The following is a 15,641-nucleotide window of genomic DNA, read 5'->3' as shown; positions in this document are numbered from 1 at the left end:
AGAAGGCAAATGTGGTTACAGATGTTGCACGGTACTTTGCCAAGTTTAAAACCCTTCCTTCAACACTGTAACCAAAAACAGTGAGGCTAGAACCCAGGGTGCAGTGGGGAGAGATGTGGGCCTCTGTGGCCATCGGATTCACTAACTTTCGTCGGGTTCTAGACTGGCTCAGTTCTGTCCAATTTGTGCAATATATGTCTCCCACCTCCACCCCACCCTCATTTCCCTGGAGTTTTAAACGCTTCTTGCATGGGAGAGAAGCTGTAGAGGAAGCTACTTAGGGAATAAAACATTCCACTTAGCAGCAGAAGAAAAGCCTTGGTTAAAAAGTTGTGCTTAATTAGGTTTTTTGAGAGAGGCAGTGAAGTAATACAGTGGATTTATTAATTTTATTGGGCTTTTCATTCTTGAGGTGTGTGTGATGGGAGTTAGATGATGAGAAAAAGGACTGACCTCATACATATTTTGTATCTTTTTGAAAAGAGGTCTCAAACTGAGACATAGACATAACCCAGTGATTTTAAAGAACCCTGTCCCAGAGATGCAGACTGCTCTGACAGCCCAAGGGAAGGCGGTGGCAAAAAATAGACACCACCTCCCTTTTCCCCCAAAAAGATTCTTCCTGGAAAGATGGTGTTAAGACATTTCAGAGATGGGCTGATCCAAGTGGCAGGCCTTAAATGGAAACACTATAGTATGTCCTGGCACTTGTCTCTGGAGGTGGGTGGCTGGCCAGGGTCCCAGGCCTGGGCAGCCAGCAGACACTAGACTTATGCTGACCTCAGACACTGGGTTTGCCATCCAGCTTTACAGTATGCTTAAGTATGAAACATGGGCCTCACTCATTTCACTGATGGGGATACAGGGGTCAGGAAGTTATCCTGGACAGGACTTGGATCACCTGGCTTCTAATATCAAATCACTTTTTTTTTTATGATTGATTCGTTTTTGTTTTCTGTCCTGGAATTAAAAAAAACAGAAGTCTTTTGAAGCTGAAATGTGTAGGCCTTAAATTCGTGGAATTGTGTTGGATGATAGCATTTCTGTTGTCTTCTCTCATGCAAATACTCAAACTTGGTAAATGATGTTGTGCAATAAACTTTGGAGAGATGGCAAAAATCAGGGGCTGGGATGTGTAGAGAATAGATTCATGCTCTTTTTTCTCCAGTAGTATGGGTGAGTTTTACTTGAAATAGAGAGTGGTTTTTAAATAAAACTTGATTTAGGTAGTCATTTTTCAACTTTTGTACCTTGGAAGAGAGTGATTATTTGAATCCAAATAAGTTTATTGTTAACGCTAAGTAATTTAAAAGAATAGCGAGGAAGCAGAGTAAAGATGGAGGAATATTCAGGAATGTAATTATAGGCATGAATCGGAGGTGCTGCAAGTTCTTTTTCAAACCATCGTGGTAAAGTATCACCATAAAGTGAGTCCTGATCTATTTGCAGGTGAAGGGTTTTGCTTTCAATTTGGTAAAAGAAAACAGAAACAAAAACAAAAACAAAACACCTGTGAAGTTCAATAAAGCAAAGCACAATAAAACTTGGTATGTCTGTGATTAATTTTGGAAGTGAGGAACTAAATTTCCTTAATAGCTTTGTGATTTTTTTCATAGTAGTGATTTTCCAAATTTTTTGCATCTATCCACAAAACTGATATCAGTGCTTGAATCAGTAAATAGATACTGTGCCTCGATCTTAAACTGGATTGTGCTGAACTAGTCCTGTGATGATCACGATAGGTTTCTAGGTTAGGTAGGATTGAGTAGTCAAGCCTTCTGGAGGAGGGACGATGTAGCAGAAATGGATTTGAAAAATAATCCTGCTATTCTCCAGGTCATGAATTGGAGACGGCATCAATGCACCTACAAGGTACTTTAGGTAAGAAGGATCCGGGACCTGGGAACAGTCCTCTGTGCTTGTTCTGCTCTTAGATCCCTGCATCTTGATTTATTTTTACATGAAGAAATCAACACACAACTTGTTAGAAATTAGGGAGAATTTAACTATTGATGATGGCAAAACCCTTTGATATATTTTGAGTGAATTTGATGACAGATATAATGATGGGAGGAGGGGTTGGATATGTGCCAGGCACAGTGTTTAGCTCTTTACATGAGCTTTTTCATTATGTTTTCACAACAACCATATGTTTCATTAGTTCACTCTTTTACAGTAAGAAATTGAGACTTGACAAAATTAAGTGTGTTGCCCAAGTTGTAGAGCTAATCAACAGTGGAGTGGAGATTTGAACCAGGAGCTCATGGGACTCGGGAACCCATGTTCTGTCACTTTCGCCAATGTTTGCCAAATTTCATTCATACGCTGTCTTCATGAGTTTACTATAGCTATGTCTCACTTTGTTAAAGTTTTTTTTTTTAAAGCAACAATTCACCTTTTTAGTAAAAAAAATACTTAGATATCTTTTAAAAGGATATATCACTGCCATAGTTGGAAAGCTAACTCACTTGTTTGGAATAGGAGGTAATTACAAAGATGTATTCATACTTACTTCTTCGGATACCCCCATGTCAGGATAATGATTATCTGGTGTGTGTTTGTGTGTGTGTATTTGTGTTTGTTTTTCAGGGACCTGGGGATAAAGGTGGAGGAGGTAGGTAATGATATAGTTGTGATGATATTTTGGTTTTTGGATTGAGCGATGAGTTCCTGGGTGCTGATTTTACTTTTAGACTTTATAACCTACATACATGATACGTACTTTCTGTAAAAAAAAAGAAAGAAAGAAAGAAAGAAAATTAAACACATAACGATTAACAAAATGATTACTTGGGGACTATTTCCTGTTTCGTTCTGACTATAGACTTAGCTCGGTGCCTGTGTGAAGTAGACACCCAAGAATGAAGGCTGATTGACAAGACCCCTGGTGATAATTAAAGCAAAGCTGATTGTTGTCATACCCGAATAAGATTGAGGTAAATTTCTATTTTCTCTTGCTTTCACTCTCATTTCCAATATAGGTTTCCCCCACTATCCGAAAGTAGAGTGTTCTTATGAAACCATTTGTAAGCCTAAATGACAAAGGGAAAAAGCAGTTGCCATTAATTAACATGGAGAAATTTTTGAGCATTCTCAGAAGCCCCCCCAAATAACCTACTAAACCATAGCAAATAACACATAAAACCTAAAATAACAAACAATCTTACTAATGAATGCACAAAATAAATTGAGATAAAGCACAGATGCTTGCAGACACAGTTCAAAGCTATGGCAGCTTGATGCCGAGATGCTGAATGTGGTGGTTCCTGGGGAAGAAGCTTGGTGGTGCCACTCTGGGTGCTCAAGGTGCCTGTTGCCTCTAGAAGGACTCCCTGCAAAGCAAATGCTATTTTCTTTTTCAGCTATTTCATAAAAGTGAAAATTCTCTTCAGGTTTCTTTTGGTTAGTGAAAACAGGTGCTATCGTTGATCTTTCGTGTAAGCAAAGTGGCATAACATGAACATTCGAAAAGCAGGGCATACCAGTATGACTAAAATAATAGCATGGGCGGCAGTGTGGTTTCTCCTGACTGCAGTAACGTGAGAGCTGGCACTTCTCAGCATCACCATGTCTTATACACCTAGTGCTCAGGATGAGGCAAAGAATGCTGTCATGAAGTGTTAAAATGTTTTTGTTTTTACCCAGTGGTTAAGTATGACCATTCATAGGGGGGAAGCCAGTACTTAAGTTAAGGCAATGCCTGGGTAAAATGTTAACTGCATTAAACTGGTGAGGCTGGGAAATAAAGCCATCAGAGATTTTAATTGGAGTTTGCATAGTCTCCTGTTTTATTTTCCCAAAGCAAGTATTGGGCACTGTGGCTTTATTCCTGGAAATGAGGATTTGAATTGGGTTTCCTGGTAACAAAATGCCTTCTTTGATCTCTTAGAGTGAAAACTTTGTGTTTCTTTCTGTGGCCAATTCCAGCTCTCAGAAGAATCAAGTGGAAGGTTTACCTCTTCTTTTTTAGCAGTTGGCCATAGACTGCCCTTGCTTGCCATGCTTATTTAAGAGTCAGAAGTTCCAAACCAGAACTTGGCTATTGGAAAGGGCATTCAAATTAAAGATTTCTTTTGAAAGAGCTTCATCAAATTGGTGTGGTTGGCACATCATGGCCTTTGGTTAAGATGGGATTTAGTTGTGCTTGAACTTAAGCTCTCAAAATTAACTAAAAAAGACCCAGCAGCTTCTTTTTCAAAGTTAAAACAAATTCTTCCCCCTTCCCCCAATATTCTAACTGACCGTACTGTTGAATAATACTCCTGTGCTCTTATATGCATTTTTGGAAATCTGAGCTTGTTTATATGTCTAAAGACTCTTCTGGGATCCATGAGAGCTTTGTTTTCCTGAGCCACTACCACTCATTTGTTTGATTTTGGGGTTTCAGTCTCTGACCAACATTCCACTTTGCCCATTAGAGTTGCTTCATTGTTTGCTCTGGGTATTTGGCCTTATTTCTGTGACTGGGAAAGCGACTTTAAATTTTAGTCTTTCCAAATTGTGTGGAGGTTCATGCAGTAGGTGAAGGTTGTTTTTTTGGAGGATAAGGCAAGGTCAGGGGTTCTATTTAGCACAGGTGTCCTGATGTGTCTCCAAGAGTTCAACTCTCGTCAGGAGGCCAAGCCTCTGATGTTCTGTTCTTCTGTGTTGCCCTTCCCCCACTCTTAAGGAGAGTCAAATTCTTCAGAATAATCTCATTGCAAGCAAGAATGCTTCCTGGATTTTGCCTTTTGACATTTTCCTAGCGTTTTGTCATCTTCACTACTTATTCTAGGACTTGACTGATCTCTTTGAAGGCAAGGATTTCAAGTTATTTATTCCTACATTTATTTGTTCCACACAATTCCTCTTCACCAATTTAAAATCTTTTAAATTCTCTCATTGGGCTCCTCAAGGGTAAGGACTGTGTCCTATTCATCTTTTGTGTATCTTTTGCACCTAACACAATGCCTGGCCCAGACCACACAGTCAATAAATCGTTTTTTAATCAGGGAACGCTGAGAGAATGAATGGATGATTGTATGAATGGATGATTGTCCATTAGAGGGAGCATAGATGCCAGACTCAGTAGGCCTTAAGGATGAGTTTGGGAAGCAGGGTAGAAATGAGGTAGAAGAAACTTTTTTATATACCCTCTTTATATACAAGATATTGTAACTTGTACTTAGTGAATTCAACAAATATCTATATGTATATGTTTCCTTTTTAGATTGTTTTTGGACTTAAGTATGACACCTACTTTATTAGGAAGTCTGTCTCAACTGATGTTTTATATCCCACAGAGCAAGGAATTATGTGGTACCATGTATGGCTGGGACGCAAACAGCTGGTGAATTGACTCCTTTATACTGACTTCCTCCTGTTGCTTATGTTCTTAAATAGTTGACTGAAACTGGCAGGCAGAGCTCATGCGAGGGGTGGAATGTGGATGACCTCTTTGGAAAGAGATGGACCCCTAAGGAAACTCCTCTTTTGATAGGTTTTAAGGGCTGATTTGTGTGGGCATATGACCTAGACCATTTCCCTTGAATATTTGATGGCCGGGTGCCTTGCTCAAGCCACCATGCAGCATGGATGCCATTGAAAATAAGATTGCTCTAGTTTTTGTTTCTTTTTCTTTTTTAGCCTATTGTGGAAGAATTATTGATTGAACTTCTGAAAAATAACTGATGAGAAATATACAGAGGAGATAAAGAAAGGTAGGAGTCTTGGACAAGACTGGATATTAGATATGGGATGATACTTGGAGATTAGAAAGGGGTTACTGAGAAAAACGTGCAATAAAAAGAACTTGAGAAAAAGCATTTCTGGTGTAGAGGGGCTAGATTGAGGAGATATTTTAAACTGAGTTCTGAATATACCACTGTTGTAGCTATTAATGAATGGTGTTACACTCTGGGTAAAAATACAAAGTACTTGTCCTTAAGTGGTAGGTTAATGCTTATAAGGAAATAGGACCAAGAAGCCTGGCATTTTTGGACTTATAACTTGATGTCAGGGACTTACACACGATAGAAATAAACATAGGAACAACCATTAAGAAGAAAAAGTGTAAAGGATTATTTAGAGTGACCCTTACCTTTCTTTTCGGGAATAAGGAAAATGATAAGGGATGACAGTGCCAAATGATAGTTTTTTATAGGCTTTTTTGAACTTGAAGAACTGAACTGTTGTGCACAACAGGTGACAAGAACAAATATTCTCTTACTTTATGAGTATGGCAAGTTTTACAAAACAATATTGCAGTGCTTCCTAATTTCTTTTCAATTTTTATTAAAAAAAATTCTGGTCTATCTAATCAATTGATTTCACAACTTGCAAATGGGTTCTAACCAGCAATTAAAAAACAAAAACCAAAACAAAAAACTGTTCTGGGTATTGTGAGAATCAGCCTTAATTTCTTTTTTATCGAATAGTTGCTAATCTAGATGAGAATTTTATTTTATTTTTTTATATGAGCCTCAGTCGTTCTACAGATGGTCCACACCCCTCCTCCTCCCCGCTCACCCCCTTGTTCTTTTCTTTGTGTAGGAGTCTTTGCTTGGTTCTCCAAATCAGATTAAAGTGACTGATATGTGCTTTGGACCAGCTCCAAGAGTGCATCCTCATCTTGATCCTAATCAGCATCAAAGGTGGGGCTAATTACTTTAAGCTGGTGGCAGGAGCCACTTAGCTCCCTGTTTATTTAGATTATATTTGAATAGGATGGTGACTTTCAGTAATAAGGAAACAGCAGGAGTGCCTGTACAGGTCATGGGCACCGAAAGGATGGGAGAGAGGTGGGGAAAATGACCCCATGCATTTTTTGTTCAGAAATATAAAACAAGGTTAGTAGGAGAGAGTATGGGAATGCTTACTTAAAGCATTCAAAGATGTAAGTAAGAGCTTAATTAGTGGCAGCAGTTATCATTGTTCTTATTAAAATTTCACTGCCTCGCTGCTGCCCCATCATCTTTTCCCCTCTTTTCCCTTCATGTGTTAAGTATTTATCAAGTTCAGTAAAACTAAGGGGAACTTAAGGTGCACTTGAGTAAAAAGGATTGAAGAATCACACATCTAACAATAAATGGCAGAATGCTGAGTATCTTGGTCACAAGATACAGAGGGATAAGAATCAGCCAACACCTTTGAGGAAGTGACTGTTTGGCTGCCCCATTTTGATGTTATCATTTTGAGAGGTATCTATGTGTGTAGGTTGTGGAATAGGCAACATTCCAAAACCAGGAATGGGGCAAGTGAATGTGAGGTAGTTGGCTTTTGTTTAGGAGCCCAATTGTATAAAACATGGTCGCATATATTTTTAATCACTAGAATCACACACAGTGCCTTGAGGTACAGTTTCTCCAAGAGGCATCAAGACTTGAGGCAACTGGAAGGAACAGCAGATTGATGTCTTTGGTTTTGTGTTAATTCCAGGGAGTAGATTGGCCAATACTAATTAGGTGGTTGTATCGCACACCCTCCCCCACCTTTTTTATTTTTGGCCGTATATGGTAACTCTTGGAAGTTAAAAGTTCTTTGCGATATGACTGTGTAGAGTACCTTAAGGTGAGCACAGAAGAAAGCTTAGAAAGGGAGATTTAGAGTCATAATATGGTTTACTTTGAATGCTAGGTAAAAGGTTTTAGACTTGATTCTAAAATAGCTACAATAAGATATAACTAATACATATAAAGGAGGCCCCACTCAAGCCCCTTACTTGAATTCTCTATTTAATGTTTACACTCACTCCTTGAGGTACCTACTCTTATTATGCCCATTTTACAGAAGGAGAAACAGACTCAGACGGATGATGGAAAATGTCTAAGGTCACGTCTGAACTTATAACCCAGGCTGTACATACGTACCCAAGTCATTACACTTCACAGCAGAGGTTGGGAACTGGTGGCCCCTAGGCTGACTGTGCCTCACAGTTGTGTCCTGTTTGATAATGCATTTTAAACTTTTATTTTTGAAATGGTTGTCAGCATTTAAATGTGGGGAAATTTCCTGCAAAAAGTCCAAATTTCTACCCGTTTCTGCAAAATTGAGAGAGCTGGCAGCACCAGACCCATATTCCTGCAGGAATCTGCCAGAGCTCCTTGTAATTGTGTCTGTCTGAGGAGACATGTATGCTGTTTTCACCGCAGTCCCAGCTTATCCTGTTTTCTCCCAGACACTGAGGCCCAGTATCAGTTGCTGTTTTTCCTTCCTCCCTCCCTGCCTCCCTCCTCCCTGCCTCCTCCCTCTTCCTTTTCCTCTCCCTCTCTCTCTCTGCCTCCCTCCCTCCCTGCCTCCCTCCCTCCCTCCTATATGCTAACTGCATTGTCCCTATAGGCATGAGTTTGAGACCCCAGTTCTATAGCCTTCTGTTGGCCACAGATAATTAGTTTAGAGATGAGGAGGGATGCCTAGCAGCTAAGGGGAAATGCAAGTAGGTGGAATTTATGAAGAGAGAGTGGAGGGAGCAAATGTTATTTGACTTTTGGAACTTGGATTACTGGGAGAATGGTGTTGATTTTAAAAGGCAAGATTGTTAAGAGGAACTGATTTGGGATAGGGCATGGCATTGGGGTTGAGGTTTTGTTGGAACGAGGACATGGAAGAAGGCTTTTGAGTCTAGTGAGGAGCGGGAAATATGGCACTGGAACCTTGGTGATAAGATTGGAGCCATGGGTTTGTTTTGGAGCCTGGACCCGTGTGAGAGGATGCAAAGGCTGTGCTGGGGCGTTGGATCTGGGGCGAGAGGTCCCTTTTGGAAATGGGAAAAGTGGGCTAAGGTCTGAATGATAAAATGAACCGGCTACAAACAGTTCAAAGTCTCTTATTGACTTTTTGGGGTCAAGTGCCCTACCTTGCAAATAAATCAAATGTTTATCCTAATAAAGGAGTACAATAACAGTCTTTTATTTTTGAACATGGGAACTAATAAACATCTGCTCACTGAATCAAAGACAGGTATACTGTTTGATAGGTGACATCTGTAATTTATGTTTATGCCTATTTCTCTGAGCCTTATGCATTTAGGTGAAAGGGATTTTAAGCATGATGCTTTTTGTATTACAGATGATAGGCAAAGTGGTTTCTTTAGCCCCGAGACAGGGAAATAGGCAGGAGGAGGATGGCTGCCTGGCATTTATTCTTGCCTTTAGCCAGTTCAGAAAGGAATGTCCTTTTCAAATTCAGATGCTTTTTTTTTTCCTTCTTATCTTGGTGTGGTTGTTTGGGATTCCCTCCAACTCATTGGTACTTAATCAGTGAGGTCCACCCCAGTTGCCCTGCCTTCTCCCACTTGGCTCTGTTTTGATCCCTAAAGATCTTATTGTTTTAGGACATTTAAGCATTTAAGGTGGAGTGAATCCTTCTTAGATATGGGTATTGAGCATGGAAATCTTCCAAGAAGGCATTTCATTTGTTCTCATAGAGGATTTTGTCCATGAATGTTTCAGTCTCCTTTTTGGGCCATACAGTTTTTTTTTTTTTTTTTTTAAATTCAAATTGGTGTTTTTATTTCTAATTCATGGATAGTTTTACTTCATTATGCGTGCATGTTAATATTGGTTCCTATACATTTTTTCTTAAAAATAACATTTTTATTCATTATGATATTTTATGTTTTAGAAATGAAATTTATGCTATGTTACATGTGCTCAATACAAGATTTAAAGGATAGGAAGGGTATGTAGTGAAAGGTAACTTTTGTCCTCTAGCCTTCTACTTTCTCTTCCTGGAGGAAAACACCATTAAAACTAATTGTATATTTTTTCGGTGATAGTCTTTACATTTACAAACATATACTAATGTGTTTTCCTGTATATTTTATATCATATTTGCACATTTCAGTTCTTTACCTGGCTTTTTTCACTTAATTATCTGAGAAATGTTTTCCGATCAGTGTAAACAGAGTTTCCTCATTCCTTTGAAAAAGATTCCATTGTGTGGATATATCATAATTTATTTAACCAGTCTTTTACTTATTATTTTAGGTAACTTTATATGTTAACAATGTTGCAGTGACTATTCTTAACATGTACTACTATGCCTACTTATTGATTTATATGTAGGTGTATTGGTACATCTATCTCTTGTATATCTGGGGGTAAATATCAAGGATTGGGATTGCTGAATCAAAGGGTATTTACATTTTAAATTACAGTATAGGTTATACCATGAATTGGGTTTTTGAGTTGTGTTAGTGAAGCAGTGTGGCATGATGGAAATGAGAAAGCAACCCACAGGACTCAAGCACTAGTTTGATCTATGAAGTAAACCAATTTCGTGGCCCAAGAAAGTCACTTTCTTAACCTTTTTTCTTCATGATAGTTCTCTTTTCTCATCTGTTAAGAAGGGCAAAGACTCAGCAATTTCTAAAGTCTGATAATTTGTTGATTCTCTTTCAATCTCTCCTTTTTTTGGTCCTTCCAGTAAATGGAGCTTGATGTGTATTTTTGTTTTTTTTTTCTCCCATATAAATTTGGAGTTTGTGAAGAACTCTGAGCTTTAGAAGCCTTGCTAACCACAGCTTTACTTTGATTGTTTTAAAGCACTGTGTCTGGTTTGTGCTTTAAGTTAAAAGCAGAGCTTCTATGGCTGATTATTATTTTTTTTTAATATGCAGTGAATGGTAAGTGGGTATTCAGTGACCAAGAAACTCATATAGTCAGCTTTTTATTATTGATCAAGAATAGAGGCAATGGATTTTTAGACTTAGAGGAAAAGTTTTATAATAGCTTTAAAAAAAAGCAGTAGGCATATGATGGACCATCTTTAAGAAACTGCAACATTTTATTTATGACTTTGGAGCAGACTGGAGGAGTTGGCTTTTGATCTTTCAAAGTATTTTGTAATATGAAAAAGATAAAATAGGTATTATTGGTAATTTTGAGGTATAGTTTAATATCTGGTGGTTACCAAGTTAGATACATTTAAAAATTCAAACCCAAGAAAATAAAATGTAATATAAAATTCATGTTTGCTCCCTGTACTGCATTTTTCCTTAGAATTGGCTCCCCAAAAATTAAGCAACGTCCTGGATTTTTTCATTTGAAAGACTTGGAAATTTTGGGCTGCTAATGTAAATGTAATTTTCCTGGAAAAGATTTTGAGCTCTTGGTTACTCATTATAAAAAAGTCACTTACTAAAGCTCTTTAAATATACAAATTTATTCCTCTAGCTGTAGAGTAGCATAAAAAAAAGAAAAATGGAAACCAATTTTCTACAATAACCTATATATATAACCTATATATATAATATATTTGCAAAATGGAATATTGTGTAATCACACAAAATATTATTTTAGATGGATTTTCAGGGACAAATCTCATCTTTAAAGTTACTTTCTCAAAGACACTTTTGTTGTCTTTTCCATCTAGTTAGGTTCTTTCTTCTTTTTTATATGTTGCATGTTCTACCATATGTACTGCCAGTATATTTATAAGTAAATATCAAGAACAGAGACTATGTTTGTTTGGTTGTGTGTGTGTGTGTGTGTGTGTGTGTGTGTGTCCTATGCCTAGTATACTGCCTTATCCGTGATAGGCATGCAGAAATTTTTGGAGTGAGTGTATGACCATGGGGAGTATACAAACTAACATTCTGTAAAAAAACAAAAAAGAAAAAGAAAAAGGACACTAAAACATATTATAATTCCATACACATAAATTATGTACAGTTCCAAAGTACAATTCCATAAACATAAATAAATATAAAACATAGTACAAGTCAAGATTTGTTGTTATATACACATGGATATAGAGAAAAAAAAGACTGATAGGAAAGAAACCAAAATATTAACAGTTATGATCTCTGGGCTGTAAGTCATGCATAATTTTGAAGAGAAATCTTTAAATACAAACGAATTAAGTAAATATTGGAAGATTATGTCACCTCAGTAATGTATTTTACCCTTTCAGTATTAAAGGTGGTCACCTTACCTAAAATGATGTATTATAATACCATGGCCCTTTCTTCTCTTGAGTAAAACATACTGTATCTCTGTAGTGTGACAGGTTTTATATCTGCTTTAGAATTAAATTATGATCTAAGAGTTGCACTTTTCAGAAACTGGTTTTAATTTCACATCAGTCGAAGTTAAAGGGTAGTGAAAGTATATTAGATCTGGTACAAGTGTCTAATTATAATTATTGACACATTTTCAAATGCTCTCAAGTGTGATACATTGCCCATGATTTTGACAGCTGTGACTGCATTAAACCTACTGGAGTACTCTTTTCACAAAGGTTTGTTTAAACTTAAAATTGTCAGAAGAATTCTCTATAAAGTAGATGAACACATTTAGAGGTCAAATGGTGTTTCATTTCCCACTGTGCATGGAGATTTTAGTCTGTTAAATGTTAATCAGACGATTTTCTGGGTTTAGTTTTCATTTTAAGAAACCTGGGAATTTATTTATTTTTTTTGTATAGTATAAAAAATAGGTGATAATATTGATTTGTGATTTAATTCTCTACAGTGTGAGTATAGAGTCTTCTTATTTCTTTTATTGAAGGTCCCTGACCACAAAATCCAAACCAACAGACTTTATTCTGCATATCGACCTTATTTTCTAAAAGTCTTCCCTTGACCAGGTTCATGCATTAAGTCCTTTGCATGGCCACTCCTTCTTTCTATGTAGATTTGTTGAGTAGCTACTATATTCCAGGCATTGGGCATATAAAGATAAGAAGGCTATCAGAGAGCTTAGTTTGGGAGAGGCAGAAAAAAATAGCCAAGCTACAACAGAGCAAAGCACCAGAATGGAACTCTAAACATAAAATAAAGCTGGGATGTGCAGTTCTGTTTGAGAGGACATTGGAGGTCATCTTCTCTAGGGAATGTGTTCTTGAGCATCTTGAAGGCTGAGTAGGAAGTTATTAGGTGGGAAAAGTACCTTTGAGGCACAGAGGCTTACAGGAAAGACAGAATCCTTTAGAGTTGAACATGATAAGAGCCCTGCTACTCAGAAGCGTGGTCCCGGATCAGCAGTGAAGTCATCATTTGAGAGCGAGCCTCACTAGAAATAGTCTCAGGCCTGCCCCAATCCTAGTGAATCAGATTCAGCCATGCAGTAGTATCCCCAGGTGATTTAAATGCTTCCACAAGTTTAAGAAAAAGCACGGGAACGGATAAAAAATGGCAGAGCTGGAAAAGCAGACCACCTGCTAAGGAGTTTTCACTTTTTAAGTCCAGGATTGATAATGAAGAAGGAAGATTATCAGATTCATATTTTCCTAAAATTGTCTGGGGGTACAGGCAAAGCAACATTTAACAAGAAGTTTCCTCAAAACCTCAGATATAAAGTACTTCACAAAAAAATGGCCCTCAGATACTTAGAGAAATGCTACCTTCTTAGTGTAAATGACCAGAGCACACTGACAATTCTGAGAATCTGGCATTAAGGAAAACCATTAACTTAATCATTTATCATGGGATATACCTGGGGTCTTGCAAGTTTATTCCATAGTGGAAGCATTTGTAGGCACACAGCTGTTAACACCCCGGGGAGAGTCCATAGCATTTTGTGCTGAACACATTTTGAGAAATGCTAGCACTCATTCCCAAACTTCAGACACTGCCTTATCATAGTAGGGTGACCAGCTGTCCAGTTTGCCTGGGACTGAGGGGCAACCTAGGGTGCCTGACTCTTAGTCCTAAAGTCCTGTGCAAAGCAGGGTGAGATGGGTTCCTTTTCTGTTTACCGTATGTAGACCGTTTACCTAATTTCACTAGATAGACTCAGCCTTTTCCCTTAAATGTCTGTTTCAGGCTTATTCTAATGGAGTTGCTCCTGAACTTGTCTGCACATTAGGAGCACCTGGGGATTTCTGGACCTGATGCCCATCCCCACCCCGTGAGGTGCCCCAGGCAGTGGCATTTTTAAAAGTCCTCCAGTTATTCTGACATCTATGAAAGTTTGTTCAAAGCATTTATACCTGTGAGAAATGTCTTAATGTGCACCTTGAGAATTTATTTTAATATATAATATAAAAAAGCATTAATCATTAAAAAAGAAAAGACTCTTAAGAACTACCTAGCATCATGTTGGGGACCACCAGTAGTACATGTTCCACACTTTGAGAAACACTCAAGTGGAGGCAGTCGGAGCAGCAGTCTGGCCAAGAAACGGTGACAAATGTGGCGGGAGAGGATGGTGGAGGTTTCAGAGCTGTGGTAACTGATCTGATCTGTAGGGTAGAAGGAGGGTCTCAGGGTACTTGCAGGAGTAGATGGTGATCACCTAAAGAATAGGAAGGAGTGAAGAATGCAGGAAGGTGACAGGTTCAATTTGACAAGTCCTGCGGAGCTGTCCAATGGGTAGTCAGAAAAAGAATTATAACTCAGAATAAAGGACTGGGCTGGTTACTGATGAGAGCCTCACCAGGTCCAGGTGGCTGTGAAGTTCAAGGTGGGGGTCAGATTGCCTGGGGAGAACGATGGGAAGGTGATCTGCCCCAGTAGGGACATGATGAGTTCAGGGAGAAGGACCCTGAGAGAAGAGTTTGGGAACAGCTCTAAGAGTAGGAGGGATGCTAGGGAAAGTGTGTCTTCCTTCATTCACTCAGAGGAAAGGAAAGCTCTTCCATGGTAGTCCTGTGAACCAAATAGATGAGCTCTAGAGCAGCAGTCCCCAACCTTTTTGGCTCTTATGAGAATCTAATGCCTGATGATCTGAGATGGAGCTGAGGCGGTGATGCTAGCCCTGGGGAGTGGCTGCAAATACAGATAAAGCTTTGCTCACCTCCTGCTTTGCAGCCCAGTTCCTAACAGGCCTGGGGATTGGGGACCCCTGCTTTAGAGGGCAGTTTGGGTAATTTAGGACATCATTAGTCATGTTCGTGTTAATTTAGTGGGAGGGAGGAAACAAGGTTATAGTGGGTTGAGAGGGAGGGGATGGCTAGAGCAAGTGACTCTAGGAAGTTTAACTGAAGAAAAAGTCTGGGGCAGTGTGGGGCCTTAGGGAATAAGGTTTGGGGAGTAGTCAAGTTCTGGTTACTCATGGAAACTATTTCAACAAGGGATAAAGATTACAAGAAATATTTATATATTCACAGAAAAATTGCCAGAGCCCTCTGGGGCTCCATAAAATTGTTTTATTTCCAAATCATAGCCATTTACCTTTTGTCACCTTCTCTTATTATTCCCTGGACACAACAATGTCAAATTCTGAATTTATATGTTTATAAATGTCATTAAAGTTTTTTTTTTTTTTTTTTTTTTTATGGTGATGATAGGCAGCGTGTGATTAAGTATTCAACCTTTGTTCCTATGCAGCTCACATTTGTGGAAGGCTTTGCAGTTTACCAAAGCAACTGCACATTTTATGTGTGTTGCTTAATAACCTTTGTATTGAAGGCAGGGCAGAAAATAGTATTCCATTTTACAGGGAAAAAAAATAAAAAGAAAACCCCAATTTAAGTACATAGAAGAGGACTAGCCCATAATTAAATTAATGGTTTAGTGATGTATCCAGGATGGAATCCTGGTCTTCTGATGCAATATTTCTTCTGTTATATTCTGGGAGGGGCTAGGATGGAGAGCCTATCCATTTTTTTCCCCAATTAGTTTGTCAATTCCTTGAGGGCAGAGACCATGTTTTCACTGCAGAGGTGTTTATTGACCCCTTCACTCATTACTATGTAGAGAACTTGGAAGGGCGGTGGGA

The 15,641-nt window shown here is 38.5% G+C and overlaps 1 protein-coding gene across 4 annotated transcripts in view; it reads left to right on the top strand.

Moving 5' to 3' along the window:
• Positions 1–2,797: 2,797 nt before the first annotated feature.
• The window catches only part of ACVR1 (activin A receptor type 1), a 122,688-nt gene continuing 109,844 nt past the window's right edge, over positions 2,798–15,641 (top strand). For 2 of the 4 annotated variants that reach the window (XM_015596782.2, XM_025039401.1), the window contains exons 1-3: positions 2,798–2,936; positions 5,626–5,699; positions 6,532–6,632. In XM_015596782.2, the coding sequence (XP_015452268.1) occupies positions 6,574–6,632 (59 nt within the window). In that variant the 5' untranslated portion in view covers positions 2,798–2,936; positions 5,626–5,699; positions 6,532–6,573. The remainder of the gene's footprint in view (positions 2,937–5,625; positions 5,700–6,531; positions 6,633–15,641) is intronic. The other 2 variants (XM_015596783.2, XM_015596784.2) reach the window with 2 other exon arrangements.

The sequence above is a fragment of the Pteropus alecto genome, unplaced genomic scaffold, assembly GCF_000325575.1.
Source record: "Pteropus alecto unplaced genomic scaffold, ASM32557v1 scaffold3, whole genome shotgun sequence".
Classification (NCBI taxonomy): domain Eukaryota; kingdom Metazoa; phylum Chordata; class Mammalia; order Chiroptera; family Pteropodidae; genus Pteropus; species Pteropus alecto.
Note: the sequence above shows the minus strand (reverse complement) of the source record. Positions and strands in the feature narration are given on the sequence as shown.